The following is a 17386-nucleotide window of genomic DNA, read 5'->3' on the forward strand; positions in this document are numbered from 1 at the left end:
TTCATTAAAACTGGTGAACAATTTAATAAAACGTGGTCACAGTTTAATAAAACGAGCAAATTTTGCCTCAGATTGTTATCTATGCCTTATCACGGCATGGCCTTAATATATGTACCACATATGTTTCTCTCCATATCCACTGGGGGCTTCGTACCCTTGTCAAAATACAGAAAAGGAAGTTGTAACCGGTCCTGCTCCATTCCTCACCAATCAGATTTCAGGTTACTTGAACGCCTAGGCCAAACAACATAGACAGCCTGACATACTGTTGGGTATTCCTTGACATATTTTTTTAAACATAGTTAGATCATATCTATTAATTTTGACAGTGATTCTAAAATGAACGACGTCGGAGGATGTAACTTTAAACCTTAATCTAACGATGTAGCTCGTTTATAGCCCAGTAACATTAGCCACTGTTAGCTAGCATTAGCAAAAATGTCAGTTGCTAGCTGAGTTAGCGTTAGCAAGCTAATGTAGCCTATATGATCACCCGGTAGCAAGTCCGTAAAGTTTGACCAGAGAGACTTGTTTTGGGTGAGTATGCGAATGAACTGTTGAATATTACTTTTATTGGCTTGAAATCAAGAAACAACTGGGTCAAAACCAAGTGCTGGGAAAGCAACAGCCGGCGTTTCATGTGTTTATATGAGCACCGTTGCGTGATTGAAATTCTAGCTAGCAAAGGAACGCTCCATTAGCTGCAGTACAGACAACATCCACCAAACTGGACAAAACGTTGGATTTAGTCGGGTTTAAATCGGGCTCGGCGGGTTCGCTGACCCCTCAGAAGAAGATGAAGAAAAGGAAGGAGCTCAACGCCTTGATCGGACTTGGGGACAGCAAGAGAAAGAAGACCAAGAAAGGGTCCGGCCACCGTCTTCTCCGAACCGAGCCCCCGGACTCAGAATCCGACTCCAGCTCGGATGATGACGAGTTCAACAACCTGAGCAGTGGCGCTAACTTTGGCAAGTGAGTGATGAATTTGATTGTATATTATACACCAAGGCTTTGTTGATGTTGTTGACACCATGCTCTGGATTGCCATACAAATAGCCATCTCCACTGATGTGTTGCGTAATGTTGTTAAGTTAAGAAACGAAAGTGAATTATTCAGCAGAGGACAGATAGTATCTGGGCCTAAATGATGGCTGCAAAACTACAAGATCCCTGAACATGCGATGCTCAAAGCAAAGCATCTTTTCACAGATATACAGTTGTTCTATTATTATGTAACGACATTATATCACCCAAATCAAAAATAATTCATGCATCACAATATGTATGAGCCGTTAAACCGTACTTAGTGTCCTATGTTTTGATGCACCATTATCCATTAGTAACCCTCATAATCCCCATGAGTCCTCTGACAAAACCGAATCTCCATCATCAATTATGAAAACAGCTTTGCTGTGTGTGTGTGTGTGTGTGTGTGTGTGTGTGTGTGTGTGTGTGTGTGTGTGTAATGTTACCATGTTTCTTCTCTTCACAGGAGAAGCTACACACAGTGCTGCAATGTGTGCTATCCCCTGTTTTTGTTCATCATACTAGCTGCTTGTGTAATGGCTTGTGCTGGACTAATATGGATGCAGATCGCTTTGAAGGAAGATCTGGACTCACTGAAAGAAAAGCTGCATAGCAGTAAGATTCACAGTCTCATTCATGTGATAATCATAAAATACCTCACTGCCCTTTGGATATTTAAACCAACATGTACATGCTGACATTGAGTTGTTTGTATCATTTATGAACATGTTGTGTCTGTAACAGTGGAATCCAGCCAGAAGGCGTCATCAAATGAAATAACAAAACTAAGCGAGGACCTAAAAAATAAGCAGAGAAAGCTTGATGATATAGAGAACGGGGACAAGGGATTGAGCAAACTCTGGTCTAATCTCACAGAAATGAACAGAAAGGTAAGCTGTCACCATTATCTTTGTGTTGTTTTTTTTTAGTCAGAACCAAATTATAGAATCTATACAATCAAAGTAGTTGAACAGCATTTTAGCTGTAGCTTCCAGGTGTAACTGAAAGGTATGTATCATTTTGCAGATCAGTTTGCTAGACTCCGCTGTCAACCATTTAAAGGCAAACTTGAAATCAGCTGCTGATTTAATCAGCCTTCCTACCACAGTTGAAGAGCTTCAGAAGGTAAAATCAAACCGAGGGAAATACCAATAGAATGATGAATTGAAACTAAAGCAAAATGTATTCACACGATGATGTTCTTCCAGAGTGTTGCTACCATTGGCAGTACACTTACAAGTGTCCAACATGATGTGAAGACTATGCAGGCTGCTCTTGAAAATCAGAAGAAAGATGACAATGACATGAAGAAGACTATGGTAATTCAAACTCTGTGAAATGATGTGGTCATAAATGAGAATGGTTTTACTGTTAGAAGTCTTTTCATATTGTATGTTTGACTACAGATAATTCATGACGTTACTTACAACTGAAAATCGTTGAAGAAGTGCAGACTGTAGTCCTTTGTAATTAGGATACAGCTGGAAGCTGTAATGTTTCATTTGGGCAAACTTGATCGATTTTTCATGAACCAAAGTTGGAATTTACTTATTTTATTTGAAAGTTTAGTATATCTCAAGTGTCAGTGTCAATATTGGCACAGAGGCTGCTTTTCTTTTATCATTTATAAATGTACTGAGAAGACTGTGACGATCAAAAAGATTACATTATGCATCAGTGATTTAATTGTTAATACATATGTGTTTAATGACTTATAGTGCTACCAATGCATATGTCACACAATGAGTAAATCTGAAATGCAGCCATGATGTTTGTGATGATAAAACCCTAGTTGATCTGCTTTGTGTTGGCACAAATCCAACCCAGAAGCTACCACTTTGAACTCTACCACTGCTAGACTAATTTGTATATTTGTTTACCCACGCATGTTTGCATGTTTGTGCAGTGCTTGTCAGGCTTACATTGAAAGAATCATGGAATTAAGAAGGTCTTGTCATTTCTTGGATCCACACATTGAGATTTCATTCATAATACATGAAACAAGTGCCAATCTATTTTGGGAACTATGATTTTTTTTTTTTTTTTTTTTTTTTTTTGAGTAAAACTAGGTCAGATAACTAAGACTGAATTCAGAATGTTTGTTATGAGGCAAAAAAATGGATAGGATAACTCCTAGAAAATAATTATACTATTTGTAACACAGTGAGTTAAATAATTCTATAGACAGTGATGAATTAGTAGCTGGTACTAGGCCACAGGATTATGGTTCTCACTCAACTTGTGAGTAAATTGGTAAACTATCTTCTGTATACTAAATAATAATTGGATACAACTTTCAGTCCTCTGCTTTTTACTTTCACAACTCAATTCCCTATGCACCATAGTGGACAAAAATCACTCAAGTCATAGTTGCTTTATGTTGATTTTTTTTTTTTTTTTTTTGTTATAGGACATATCAGACCTGAAAAAAGCAGTAAGCGAGGCTAACAAGACTGAGGAGCTGCACCACACATGGACTGATGAACAGATCCACCTCCTCCTCTCCACAGTAGCAGATCTTTCCCACAGACTGTCTTCTTTAGAGAACAGCTCAAACCAACCACCAAAGCAGAGCGTAAGCTAGTCATCTGAAGTTCTACACTTCTGCCTTTCTGCATTTGGAGTTGAATTTTATTGTTATCAGGCTTGGGAGTAAAACCCCATTGAGGCTTTTTTCATTTCAGCTTTTGTCTGCTTCACAGTTGCAGGACAGTGACACAGCTGTGAAAGTATCAGTCAGCAGTGAAAGTCCATTAGCTGAAATGGTGAAAGAAGAAACCACAACCAAAGCAACACCTAGAGATGTGCAAGGTACAGTTTGCAAATAGTAGTTCTTACATTTTATTAAGTTGTTTATTGCATCATGCCATATTTTAAAGCATTTAATCCTGCATCTTCAGAGATATCCACTCCACTTACAAAGACACCGATAAGCAGACGTCCACGCTTCCTCACCCCAAACCGCTCTAAGAGAAACGCTGTGAGAAGATGCCCAAAGAGCGTGTCCCTGCCTGGTATCAGTTCTCTGAAAGGTGCTCACTTTTAGCTGCGTTTTTCAACACTATCATTTGCAGATACCATTGTTCAAGTGCTAATTTTGCAAACTGTATAATGATCAATGATACCTGTGCTAATGAGTCACATATTGAATCTGCTTTGTTTTCAGACCTAGAGGACCTCTTCCTGCACGTAGGTGTTGCAAGTAATTCACTCGGATTGACCTACTCTGACCTAAAGAAAGTATTTGGACTGGTAACTCCCAAAGCCAGTACCTTGGAGTGCTATGACAGTGACGGGGACCAGAGGTATTCCCTGATGGAGCTGAGGGCTGCTGTACGTTTGTGAGCAAAGCATTGCTGACAGCAGTGAACAGTATTGAAACCCAGCAGGGTCTGGGGTTCGGAGTTCCCGACCCTCCTCTGTAATTGCTGCACTTTTGTGAACTGAATATTTATCATACTGATTGTGGGAAAGTGGCGCTGGCATGCCCTCTAATCACTCACTTCCCTTCCCTGGTCTGTTTCAGTACAACCTCAGCTACAAAACATAAGCTTAAATTTTTAAAATAACATGATGGTGAGTGGATGCAAAATACTAATAATTATTATTTTAGCTGTTTCCTTGGTTTATATGAAATACACCAATGGAAATAAGTGTTGTGAATAATTTTGATCCCGTTTCCTATGTCCAGTTTTCGGACTTAATTGTTTTCCTGCACATTGTTTGGTTCTTTTACAGATTTCTCTCATCTTGATGTATCATTTTTATTTGTGTTTCCTGAGGATGCTGTAGTTATTAGCAGGTGTTTCCACCCATTAACACCACATACTAATCTGGTACAGCTCACCTGTACCTTATTTATATAACCTGGGGTAGAATTTTATGAATGTTTACAAGACTACTAGAAACATACTTTTTGTGAGATGCTGATTTTGTTTTTAGCTAGTTTCCTAACTTAAGTAAACAATACAATATGGAGCATAAGAGTAAAGACTTTTATATGCTCTTTTCTAAATGAAACATTAAGTTTCTACTTGTATGTGTTTATCTTCAGGTAGTTGCTGCATTATGATTTGATTCATGTGTTTTAGTCCATTTCTCTATTTTTTTTCCTCCTGTCTTTGCAGTGATGTATGACTTGAAGGGCTATGAACACTGTGCATCATTCAGAAAGAGTTTCAAATGGTTACTCGTGACATGTAGCAATAACAAAATGACTTGGGTATTGTTTAACATTGCAGTAGATCTTTTTACAATGACAGATGGCACACTTATCTCACAATGTTTAACAGGTAGTAGATGAAGCACTGACGATCACTCCATACTTGATTCCTTTAATTCCAGTGTATGGGCCTAATAATGGTGTATTTACATAACAAAATCCTCTTACTCAACATTGTATAGATGGGTAATTATCTGGGGTGAAAATGGTTGAGTTGGTAAATTTGCAAACACATTTAGCATTTTCTGTTGTGCTTTGCATGTTGCTTCTTATGTAACATGAACAAATTATTTATGAACTTAACATACTCGACTCTTTGTTTTGCAGGACAATGGTTAATTGAGCTCAATCTGTAACAGCTTTGGTCGTCATTACATCGTTTTTGGGTCCATGCTGCTACTGTATGTGGGAGATTTTATGAATGTTTTTGTGTGAGCACCAATGAATAAACACATAGTTAAAGGTTTGGTCAGTTGTGTGTCCGTTTATCAAGTCATGAACCGAGAAGTTGTCTACGTGTGGCACAGTTTTACTTGAAATTGTTAGTCATTACTGCATTATCCAGTTTTAACTTTACAACTACGTGCAGTATTTTAACACATTTACAGTTTTCTGACACACTTGCAAAACATCAGTTATGTCAACAGCTTGGAGGAAATAGTGATCAGTCCGGCCTGGTTTTTTATCTCTCAGTACATCAGTCCTGGGTGTACTTATGCCAGTGCCCCTTTGGCCCTCCAGTCCCGGGACAGAAGCCCCAGCAGCTCCTCTTCATCCTCCTCTCCCTCCTCAATACTGACATCAGTCTCCATTTGTTCGTCCTTCCTGGTGAGAGGTCTGTTCTTCACTACATCCCGCTTGTCTCTCAGTAGTTCGACCCTTTTATAACACTCAATTTGTTCATCAATTTCGTCAATCTGTCGCTCCAGTCGCCCCTCTTCGTCCTCCTCAGCTACGATCGCCTCTGACTTGGTGTTTACCTGTCTGATCTCCTTCTGAAACTCTTCCCACTCTTTGTCCATTTGATCTTTGGGTGGGTCCACGTTGCGCACTTTGGCATCCCTTACTGGATCGTCGAAGAAGCCCTCAGGTAGAGCCTCGGCGGTGTTATCCTTTTTTTCTGTGGTCTTCTCTGGAGTATCTGCTTTGACGATGGATCCTGAGTGGGAGATAGAAGGCGTGGATGGGATCGAGCTGTCAAAGAAATCAGCAGGAAGTCCAGATGGTTCAGGAGGATTTGTGGTTTCTGCACCAGCATCTTCTTCATCGTCGTCGTCCTCATAAACTCCAGCTAGCAGACTCAGACCAGAAGTCTTATGAGTGCCACCGACCTCTCTGTCGCTGGGTTTTTCCCAGAAGTCTGCAGGAAGCCCTGCCGCGGACTGGCTGGTGCCCTGCGTGGGTTTTATCTTTTTAACGTTAACGTCCTCGTTTTCCGGAGCTTTCCTCTTCAGTTGTTGACTTTGCGGGGCTTCTTTTGCTGCTTTAAGCTCAGCAACATTTTCTTTGTGCTGTTTTCCAAGAATATGAGCTGGCCACACAAGTTCGTTTTTCACATGCACATTGCACAAAGTACAGCTGAGGTGGCCGAGACTGTTGTATTTAGCAAACGGAGACTCGACACGTTTCTTATCTGCTGTTTGCCTTTGTTTTTCTCTCATCAAACGCCGAAGTTCCTCCTGATTCACAACTTTCTTCCCTTTTTTATTGGTTGCCATACTTGGAAAACAACAATATATGCTAGCAGCCGCCCTGCTTGCGAAGAAGTACAAGTGCGTCTCATGAAGATGACATAAACGCGTTGACTCGCGTTGTAAATCTCGCGAGATTCACTGAGCTAGCTAAGATGTTTAGCTCAGCTGTGTTTTTGGTCCGCCTGTATTTTGCCGCAAAGCAAACGGAATCGGTACCCTTTGGAAACGTATTATCAGACGAAGAAGCGCAAATTATGTAGTCGTTTTCTTTTCATTTTCATTCTTACCTGTGTGTTGATTTAGTTTTTTTGTCTGTGTTCTGTTATGTTTTGCACTATTTTCTGTTTTCATCACCGCACCCACCATATTAATTTTATTGTGGGCTAGCTAGCGCTGGTAGCTAATGTTGGCTGTGGAGCTCGGTAGCAGGTGTAACCACAGATATATAAACATAGATTCATATCTATAGGTGTAACCTTATTTGATAACCGGAGAGTAGGAAACCACGACAAAGCTTTTCTGTAGTCTTAAACAAAGGAGCTCGATTTTAATTCTATTTTCGTATTTTGCTAATGTCGAGTCGCTTATTTCACATCATCCCAGCCTTTATCCTAGTAAGTAGTTAACTAGTCTGGTATCGTACGGTAGCCATCATGACAGGTGAGAAGATCCGCACCATGCGAAAGGACCACAACAAACCAAACAAAAATGACGAGATAATGGACACATACGATGAGACCTCAAACGGGACCATCCCCAACGGTACGAGTAACCATTTCAAATCGAACAAGGCTTTTCAGAAGTCAGTCAAGCCGTCGGTACTGCAGCAGCAACAGCAGCTCAATGAAAACAACATCAACGGGAATTCGTCATCAGTTGGTACAATTGTTAATGACAATAACAAGAACCCAATTATTCTGACAAGTGAGGGCTTGGAGTTCCCTGTTCATGAATGCGTGTTCAGAGGAGATGTCCGCAGACTGTCCTCTCTCATCAGGACCCACAGCATCTCTCAGAAAGACGTACATGGTATGTGGTTTTCTATAACCTGCCAATAGTATTCATTAAGAAATAATAGATGGGGTTGTGATATTCCATAATAGGTAATTCTATGCATCTATTACAGGATAATAAAACAGCTCTGAATTAACCCTGCCTTTATGATGGTTCAAAGTACAACTTTACTTGGTGGTGATGAATTGCACCTTTGCACTATTTTATGAACTCCATCTAACTGCAGTTAGTCATAAGGTTGCAATTTAACAACTTCTCATGCTACAGTTTGTAAAACAAAGGTCAAATTCATGAGTCAAACAATAAAATATTAACATTATCATCTTCACAAAGACAGGATTTTTTGGGGGAGATTATGGAATTAGGTTTCAGCCATGTGAACCCATTACACTGGCAACAGAGAGTGTAACTTTCTACATAATGTGGCCTTGTTTTTCTCCACAGGGAACACACCGCTTCACCTTGCTGTGATGCTTGGCCACAAAGGTAAAACTGGACACTAGCATAATGAATTGTCTTGTCTTGAAGTTATTTTAGCCCCGTTAAACATTGCATTCACCAAATGAACAAAGCTTCTCAGAGTGATGTCTTTTGGCTGTGTAATATGACCATTTCTGTTTGGACCCTGTAAATTACATTAAGTCTGCTTTACATGACCTTGTATCTGTCTTAATATGGGTTTATGAAACACTTTTTGGTGTCCTAATTCAAGACCCAATTTGCAGGTTACTTATCATCTGCAGTTCAAATTTATTAGGACAGAGCCTCTTGGTTTTCCAGTGCATAATAGTATTGCAGCAATTAGCCTTAACCATGGAGAATCCCTCTGTCAGAAGAAAAGTAGCAGTTATTGACTGTATTGTTGTTGATGTTAGATATACTGGAAAATTTGCATATTTTACTTAGATAATTAAGTTAACCATAAAGTCCTCTCTACTTGGAATAATTGATTTTGATAAAAAAAAAAATGTTTTAACAGTATTCATTATTTATTTAGTTGTAGACATGATCAAATAATCTATAATTTTTTTGTTTTTCCTTCAGAATGTGCCCTCCTCCTTCTGGCCCATAATGCACCTGTAAAAGTAAAGAATGCACAGGGATGGAGTCCCTTGGCAGAAGCCATCAGCTATGGTGACAGGCAAATGAGTAAGTTATATAAACATTACTCTCTTAAGTCGCTGGGCTGTGAAAAGCTGTCTTTTCCCTCTTCGATATGTGACTATTCAGAGTGTGAGTCAATGTGAATTCTGTCAAGGCATTGTGTGTAAATGCTGAGCTCAGCTTTATTATCTTTTAGAGTGAAGAGTTTTTAACAAGAAGGAGAAATTGAATTGCATTAATGTGTTAATGATGTAATCATGAACTATATTGTCTTCACGAAATAAAGGTAGTTACGATTTTTTTTCCTCTCAAAGTCAAGGACATGGAAGAAAAATCCTCAACACTAAACATTACTAATTCAACATTTTGTGAAAAAATATATGCATCAGTCACAAATGTGATGATATGAATGTGAATGATTTGCCTCATTTGTTTTCATTGTATTAAAACTGTTTTCTGAAGGTTGGTACAGCTAAAAAGCAGGAGATGGGGATTTTCTCTGAGCACTCGTCATCCAGATGGGTTGGAACACAGCCTAAATGATGGCTTAGTGTTAGAAAGCCCAGAGCTTACAGTCTGGTCACTTCCCTGCTTAATGATGCTGCTGCTTTTAGATCTGACATCTAGTGAAAAGAGCCAAATGACATATGAAAGGCACTGGCTAATGGCTTTTGGATGAATCCACTGCTCTGTTCTTTTTAGGTGTGGTGTTTCTGTGGTGTAGATCACAAAAAATTTAATTACCATAATGTATGTCAGTTTTCATGACAAAGCTGAGCTGTTGTCTTTAGCATTTTCTTTTTATGCAGCCTGTGCAGCGGCCTAGGCCTAGCTGTTAGAGAAGTGACCCTCAGCCTTCTTAGTATGCGGCTCAACTCTCTATGCCTGCTGTGGCAGGCTGGCTTGGGACTGGGACCAGGAGTTAGGCTTTGTGAAGGTCACATCACTCAGAAGGGTGAAGGGGAGGTGGAGATGCAGGGACAGCAAGGACATGCAAAGAAAGTCAAACTCCAGGATTTAGCTCTGTGACCAGATAATAAACTTCCGTACAGAACTGGCTGTCAGTTAGTTTAAGGGCCAAATAAAGAATAAGGGATACTCAAATATAAAGGTCAAATTGTTTCAGGAAGCACTGTAGTCTTTCCATCTGTCATCACCTTTTGCTTTTATATATGTGCACGTTGTGTCAGCAGCCTGCTCACTGGTTGTCCGTGCATGCAACGACGAGCTGCCCGGGTGCAGTCCGTGCCTTGTCAGCACTTCTCGCCTCAGTCACGTCCATTATCAGTTTACTATTTTTACTCTTTAAGACCACCTGAATACTTCTGTTATCCTGATATATTGTATTAAGTGATGACTGGACAGTATGTGTCTGACTGCGCTGTATGAGACACTGATCAGCTGATTCACTCTGTTCAACTGAAGCATGTAATATGCAATATGTTACTTTTGTGCAAGAATGAAATGGAGCACAGTAGTGATGCTTATGGTTGTGTTTTTATATTTGTAGTAAAATGTGGAAATTGGATTGAACACTAAATGTAACAAATCCTGGTCCTGCATTACATTTTTTGATGGGTGTAGCAATGAGTCAGTTAATCTGACAAAAAAAAAAAAAAAAAATCTATATTTTTTCACAGAAAATACAGTAACTTAAAAGGTTGCATGTCAGAAATGAGAGACTTTGAAATATCACACAAGTCGTTTTTTTTTGCCATTTTTTACATTATGCAGCTGAAATGAATTATTAAGTGTCAAAGTAACTGACAGAATTAATCAATATTTAAAATAATTGTTGCAATCTACAGTGTGTAGCAGGATGGACTACAAGAAAAAGCCTTTGGGTGCACTATGAATCATTCTGGTGTCGGTGTGTGTAACGATTTCTTTTCCTTTGTCACTCTTTTGTTTAGTCACAGCAATACTGCGGAAATTAAAGCAGCAATCCAGAGAGAGTGTGGAGGACAAGAGGCCGAAATTACTCAAAGCTCTTAGGGAGGTAAGGATCACACTTCGCTTCCACAGAAGCTGCCTCTACATTAATATTTTTGCCAAATTCTAACTCTAATTGAATCCCTTTTGTTAAAACCTCCACTCTGTTTTTGTTGCCTCAGAGTTATGGTGTGTCAATGACGTCATTTAATTTGATGTGTTTTTTTCTCTAGCTTGGTGACTTTTATCTAGAGCTGCATTGGGATTTTCAGAGCTGGGGTGAGTTTTCATGTATGGTTTTCAACACAAACTAAGATTGGTGTATGTGTGTGCTCGATCTCGGTTATCTTTATGTTGTTAAGACCAGCTTACATTAAACTTTTAGCTGTGGTTTAACATGTTTCAAAGTTGCTGGATCGCATTGATGATTCCATGAATACAAATTGGTGTATTTCCTCTTGTCTGTATAAAAAAAAAAAAAAAAAACTTCCAAATGTGTTTATAAGCCATGGCTGAAGTTAACCAGACTCTGTTTTGGTTCATAGTGCCTTTGTTGTCCCGCATGTTGCCCTCTGATGCTTGTAAAATCTACAAGCAGGGAATCAATATCAGGTAAGATGTCAAATATTTGTTTAAGGCAGTTGCTCTCTCTTGCATTAAATCAGGCCATGGTCTGAAAAGGACTTCTGTTAGATTGGAAAAGTAGGCCATAACAATCCACACACACTCTGTCTTGATTTAGACTCGACACCACCCTCATAGACTTCACCGATATGAAATGTCAGCGTGGTGATCTCAGCTTCATTTTCGATGGCGACGCTGCACCCTCTCAGTCCTTTGTGGTTTTGGACAATGACGCAAAAGTGTACCAAAGAATACACCACGAGGTGAGCGAGGGGTATCTCTAAGCTTGTATTCCATATTTAGCTATTAAAATCCTGACGCTGATGTCTGATCATCAATGTTGCTCCCACAGGAGTCGGAGATGGAGACCGAAGAAGAGGTGGACATTCTCATGAGCAGTGACGTCTACTCTGCAACTTTGTCCACCAAGTCGATCACATTCTCCCGCAGTCAGATCGGCTGGCTCTTCAGAGAGGATAAAACAGTAAGGCAACATGAAAACTGTCATAAATAATAGAACACGGTGTCTAAAATAGCCCTATACATCCACACATTGTCTCCCTTTTTCTGGCTACTTGAAGATTTGCTCAAGTTTGAGGGAGGAGCTTTAACTTGAAATATGCAAAGTCACAGGTTCATTGTACAGTTGACAGTTGTCTAAGGAGAAAAATAACAGATCTACATCATAACATTGATGATGGCACTGCATAAAGTGTGAAAATGAGGCAAAACAGTTGCATAATAATGTACAAAAAATATTTTTACCAACAGACATCAGGTTTGTTACAGCATGAAAAACATCATTTTAACTTCATAACATTTCGGGGCAAAGCCAATGTGGAAGTATATGAAAGTTTTAATATCGCTGACTGCCATTGGGGACTGGCTCATAAGAAATCCCTGGCTCCCATAGATTTACACGGAAGCTCTCTGTAAAAATACTAAGTCAATATGTTTTTGTTTTATTTGGAACCTGTAGTAAGTGATCTGGTGGTCCATCTTTATATTATCGCTCTATTGAGTTGGGAGTTACCCACTTGAACATTGTAACTCCAGGTTGTCATGCTAATGAAGTGCTACGCTGTAATCTGTGGATGTGTTTGCATTATTCTATGATCCATTTGTCATAATTATTTTTTATAGATAAATTATAGCCATAGACTACACATCAAACCAAACATAGAAACAATCTGGGTAAATGCAAGTTACAGCTGTCGAAAAGAACACTTCCAGAAAATGAGGGGGACAGGGGAATGTATTAGTGTATGACGTGATAACTTGTCTTTGTAGTGGCTGAAAATGTCCTGGAAAATAATTTCAGGGAAACAGTGGGAACACTAATTGACTTTACCCTAATATCCATGCTCTGTATGCAGACATGTATACTTGGATCAGCCTCAGACAACCCCTTGATATACGACAGACACCCCTCATTTCATTACGTCCTCCACTGTCTTGATGTACAGTCACAGATTGTATGTAGATACGAACAGTGCTCTCTACCATTATGGAAAAGTGAAGCCAAGATATAGAGAGTGTTACTTCTTTGCTATGCTGTGTCACAGTTTATAGCTAAAGGCTGGGTCAGGCACGCACCTGATTGGTCATTACAGCTGTCAGTCACCTGTCAAATCAAATTTACATCATACAAAAGTTATCTCATGACACTTTATATTTAAAAACTGGTCTAAACCAGACTCTTGAGCCAATTTACAGAAACCCAACAGAATTGTCATCATCAAACAACAAATTAATTTATAAGAAACACGATGACTGACTGAATATGCATAATGAAATCTTCCTAAAAAGACAGAAGTCACCTTTGTAAACCATTTGAATGATGATTCTCTTATAATTCTGTTATAATTTGCTGTACATTTTGATCTCAATGCCTGTTGCTGTCTGTTTTCTAGCAGTATTACAGTAAAAAGTACCAAATGTAAATGTAAGTAAAATCTACTGTGATACAAAGAAGAAATCTAATCAGCCAAAATAATTAAACATCCAGTGTGGTATTTCAAGCCTGGAAAAGATCTGGATGTACCAGGTCCCTGTTTTGTGCAGCTGGGAATGAAAATGCAATGTGCACATTTTTAGTTATTACAGTTTTGCTCTCTGGCTGCACATTGGCACATTTTAAGAAATCATGCAGCAGTCATAGTTGCACTGGGAGTCACTGTTAGCCCTAATAAAAGGATAACATGTGTCACACATTTTTTTCTGTAAAGGAGAGGGTTGGAAACTTCCTGGCTGACTTCTATGCAGTGAACGGATTAGTGCTAGAGTCTCGGAAACGCCGTGAGCACCTCAGCGAGGAGGACATCTTAAGGAACAAAGCCATCATGGAGAGCTTGAGTAAAGGTGGCAGCATCAGTGAACAGAACTTTGAGGTGAGTGGAAGAAACCAGGGTGAAAAAAAACGAGTGCTGTGACTGGGTTCTGGTGATGAATATGAACGTCCCACTGATGACGGATGCTTTCTCATCCACAGCCTATGAGGAGGCAGTCCCTTACCGCCCCAGCCCCCAACACAATTTCTTGGGAAGAGTACATCACTGCAGAGCACGGAAAGTAAGCACCTCGTATTTTCTACGATTTCATCAATTTTTCTTTTGATTACGGCGTTATTTAGGGCAGCTACAAGACATTCTGCAGTAATGCTGAGTCTGAAATTCATATATTATAAGACTAACATCTTTGTCTGTCTTTACACCTCCAGGCCACCTCATCTTGGGAGAGAGCTCGTCTGCAAGGAAAGCAAAAAGAACTTCAAAGCTACTGTAGCCATGAGCCAGGATTTCCCTCTAGGCATCGAGTCGTAAGTACAGCCATTCCCCCTTAGATCTATTTACTAAGTGTTCCACGCAGATTGATTTTGTGTGAATAAACTCAGATGTGTTTTTTTTTTTTTTTTTTTTATACATAACCATAAAGTACGTTGAATTTTAACCTAAAGTTTGATATTGTGCAGCTAAAATGATATGTTGTTGAGTCATGAGTGTGTAAGGAATGAACTGTGATAGGGGAAAAGTATGTCAAAGTGAGGAGGTTTGGTTTAGTCAGGAAATGCATTTCTTTAACGCCTGGAATGTTTCCAGGCAGAACTGTGAAATATTACAGGAGCACAACTGCTTCATCTTTACTGATGAGTGAATGAATGAGTTAGTGATAAGTCCACACTCTTTATAATGCCTGGATAATATGTAAGGGGTGGTTTTCGTCCTCTTGCATTTTGTGCTTTGCGGTGTTAAAAAAATGCTTTTATAATTAACTAAAACATTACCTTTACTGAGACTCATCAACAATTACAAGATAGTAGGACATTTTAGAATCTGTTAAAACATGGCTTTTAAATCCCTATGAATGTAAGTCATTATTTAATGGGATTTTTAAAAATGTAGCATTTTCTTCACTTTTCTAAACATTTAGTGTGACACAAGAATGTAAGCCAGTACCAGCTCTCTTTCTCTACTCCAAAGATCAAATTGCAGCTCAACTTTCCCACCTTTTTGTTCTCATTGAGATTTTGTGAGGTTTCCTATACCTGACAGGAAGCACAGCTAAAGAAAAGGCAGTGAAAGAAAAGTGCTGAGTCACTCTCCTCTCTCCTCTTCCCTCCAGGTTATTGAATGTGTTGGAGGTCATAGCCCCATTCAAGCACTTCAACAAACTCCGAGAGTTTGTTCAGATGAAACTTCCACCTGGATTCCCGGTCAAACTCGGTATGTGTGGCGAAGGGCCAGTCCATTTTTGCACACTTATTATGCATATTTCTTTACTTATCATATTAATAATATATTGTCTTGTACATATTGTACAAATTGCCATTCTAATTTTGTGTCTTAATGGAGTGTTTTTAATATTTATATTTATTGTGTATGTATGTAGATATATGTATGTTTGTATATTTAGAGCTTTATACATGTTTATTTCTTTTTTTTATATATGTATAATTTTTTTCTGGCTACTTTTTATTATACTTGAATGGAATGACTGTAATGCCCAATAATTTCCCTCTGGAGTAAAGAAAGTATTCTGGTTCTGATTTCTTTGAGTGGACAAGCTTTGAGAAAAGGATCACAGAGTAACATATTTCCACCCTTTGTTTTCTCTCTCTTTTCTCTTTCAGATATCCCAGTCTTCCCCACCATCACAGCAACTGTCACCTTTCAGGAATTTCGCTACGATGAGTTTGAAGAGTCCATTTTTTTCATCCCTCCTGAGTATAAAGAAGATCCCAGCCGCTTCCCAGACCTCTGACCTGTAAACACATCTGACACAAACAGGAATTGACCAGCAAATATTACTAGATGGGGGAAAAAATAAGAAAGGAAATTAAAATTGTAATTGGTATTGTTTTATTCCTATATATATATGTTTAAAAAAAGGGAACTGGTCTTACTGATCAGTTATTGTTCATTTTTCTGATGGATCCAAAGCAAGTCAATGCAAACACATTAGAGAGCGCAATGTCACATACAGATGCGTATCGGCAGTCGTTTTTGTGAAATGAGTGATAGCTTTCATCGTACTTGCTGTCCACACGCTGAGCAGCGACTCTATTGCTCTGTGCTGCTGTGAAAGCTGTCAGAAGATGCAGCCTGGACTCTTGATCGTCACAATTTTAATAATTATATCTAGTATATCTCCTGCTCTCCAAGGACTGACGATTGAATTCTCACTTTTGAAACTGCACTGACAGTCATCTGTAAATATTTCACATTTCAGCTGTAATTCATAGCAAAAGAATCTAAACTATAGCTATATCCTGGAACTGAGCTTAATATTCATTTATAAATGATGTACTATATCTATATCTATACTCAAAGGAGTAACACTGTGTAGCAATACATTTCCAGTCCTTAAGAATGTTTTTAACCAGCTGGGAGAAGGTTTAGCATAAAACACATTCTTAAACACTTCAATATCCAAGCCTTTTCCCTGGACAGGACGCAGTCTCCTGCATTTTCAGGTTAGCTCATGTTACCTCTTGGCCGTGTCCATGTTTGTCGTAATAGTATGAATTCTGTGTTCGGTGTGAGTGAATAATTGTACTGTTACCAAGGGTTGTTGTATGTGTGTCTGTGTGAGGGAGAACCCCGATGGGATATCAGGTAAACTGTTCTTAGTTTAATACTGCACTGATATAGGTATATTTAAGGCATGCTATGGCTCTGTTGGCCTGAAGGATCACATGCATCTTTAAGCTATATTCTCTGAACATTTGTTATATTACCTGCAGACACATTGTTATTTAGACTCATGGGGAAAAATTGTAACACTAACTTTGAAAACACCTTTCTAGTGCTTATAAAACCTCTCCTCCATGGTAGTCTGCGTGTATTTTTCCTTTTTATTTTTTTTTTTAAACCAAGGAGAGAAAAACAAAGCTGTGAAGTTGATATTGCTGGATATCCCAAAACTGTCACATGGGAAATAATTCTGGTCCACTCAGTTGTCTCTGGCTTTTACAAGTATGTACTGCAACCATACCTACTTCACATCCCTTTAAATAAAGCACCAGCATCATGTTTCAACTGACTTTGTGCCATTGTGAAATTATAGATGCATCTGCACATTGCCATTCTATTTATACCTTAGATTTTCCCTTTTAAGTTTTTTAGAGTGTAAAATTGGCTGATTATGTTGGTATGACCGTTTCATTTGTTCTAATTTTTTTTTTGTAGTCATTATCTTAACATGACATTTAATTGTCAAAAAACATTCATATCTGGTCCCATCCTGATTTATTTAACAAAACTGTACTTCA

At 38.9% G+C, this 17386-nt stretch overlaps 3 protein-coding genes across 6 annotated transcripts; 2 read left to right on the plus strand and 1 right to left on the minus strand.

Annotated features, from left to right (window-relative positions):
• The first annotated feature begins 213 nt into the window (after window positions 1–213).
• On the plus strand, window positions 214–5714 carry LOC115437300 (EF-hand calcium-binding domain-containing protein 14). Of its 4 annotated transcripts, none has more exons than XM_030160499.1 (9): window positions 214–972; window positions 1493–1641; window positions 1771–1916; window positions 2053–2151; window positions 2235–2345; window positions 3437–3601; window positions 3711–3824; window positions 3926–4058; window positions 4193–5714. In XM_030160499.1, the coding sequence occupies exons 1-9, from the start codon at window positions 797–799 to the stop codon at window positions 4369–4371; spliced, it is 1272 nt and encodes a 423-aa protein (XP_030016359.1). In that variant the 5' UTR covers window positions 214–796; the 3' UTR covers window positions 4372–5714. The 4 variants fall into 4 exon arrangements, with proteins under 4 accessions (XP_030016359.1, XP_030016361.1, XP_030016358.1 ...); XM_030160501.1 differs by having other exon boundaries at window positions 3729–3824; XM_030160498.1 differs by having other exon boundaries at window positions 215–972; window positions 3711–3837; window positions 3927–4058.
• A 3-nt stretch (window positions 5715–5717) lies between these two features.
• On the minus strand, window positions 5718–7055 carry znf830 (zinc finger protein 830). Its single transcript, XM_030160502.1, has one exon. It carries the CDS (start codon window positions 6964–6966, stop codon window positions 5962–5964), a length of 1005 nt encoding a protein of 334 aa, XP_030016362.1. The 5' UTR covers window positions 6967–7055; the 3' UTR covers window positions 5718–5961.
• A 20-nt stretch (window positions 7056–7075) lies between these two features.
• Window positions 7076–17157, plus strand: LOC115437298 (ankyrin repeat domain-containing protein 13C-like). The gene is made up of 13 exons (XM_030160495.1): window positions 7076–7971; window positions 8401–8442; window positions 9001–9105; window positions 10974–11059; window positions 11226–11271; window positions 11538–11604; window positions 11735–11879; window positions 11969–12100; window positions 13845–14006; window positions 14108–14187; window positions 14336–14434; window positions 15238–15338; window positions 15746–17157. The coding sequence occupies exons 1-13, from the start codon at window positions 7596–7598 to the stop codon at window positions 15874–15876; spliced, it is 1572 nt and encodes a 523-aa protein (XP_030016355.1). The 5' UTR covers window positions 7076–7595; the 3' UTR covers window positions 15877–17157.
• The last annotated feature ends 229 nt before the right edge of the window (window positions 17158–17386 follow it).

The sequence above is a fragment of the Sphaeramia orbicularis genome, chromosome 17 (assembly GCF_902148855.1).
Source record: "Sphaeramia orbicularis chromosome 17, fSphaOr1.1, whole genome shotgun sequence".
Taxonomy (NCBI): domain Eukaryota; kingdom Metazoa; phylum Chordata; class Actinopteri; order Kurtiformes; family Apogonidae; genus Sphaeramia; species Sphaeramia orbicularis.

Bases quoted from the DNA above. Each gene is read 5' to 3' on its own strand.
- LOC115437300 (XM_030160498.1), top strand. From the start codon at position 797: ATGAAGAAAAGGAAGGAGCTCAACGCCTTGATCGGACTTGGGGACAGC. The intron at 2,152-2,234 runs GTAAAATCAAAC...ATGTTCTTCCAG, and splicing joins CAGTTGAAGAGCTTCAGAAG to AGTGTTGCTACCATTGGCAG. The intron at 3,602-3,710 runs GTAAGCTAGTCA...TTTTCATTTCAG, and splicing joins ACCAACCACCAAAGCAGAGC to CTTTTGTCTGCTTCACAGTT.
- znf830 (XM_030160502.1), bottom strand. From the start codon at position 6,966: ATGGCAACCAATAAAAAAGGGAAGAAAGTTGTGAATCAGGAGGAACTT.
- LOC115437298 (XM_030160495.1), top strand. From the start codon at position 7,596: ATGACAGGTGAGAAGATCCGCACCATGCGAAAGGACCACAACAAACCA. The intron at 7,972-8,400 runs GTATGTGGTTTT...TTTTCTCCACAG, and splicing joins CTCTCAGAAAGACGTACATG to GGAACACACCGCTTCACCTT. The intron at 14,435-15,237 runs GTAAGTACAGCC...TCTTCCCTCCAG, and splicing joins TTCCCTCTAGGCATCGAGTC to GTTATTGAATGTGTTGGAGG.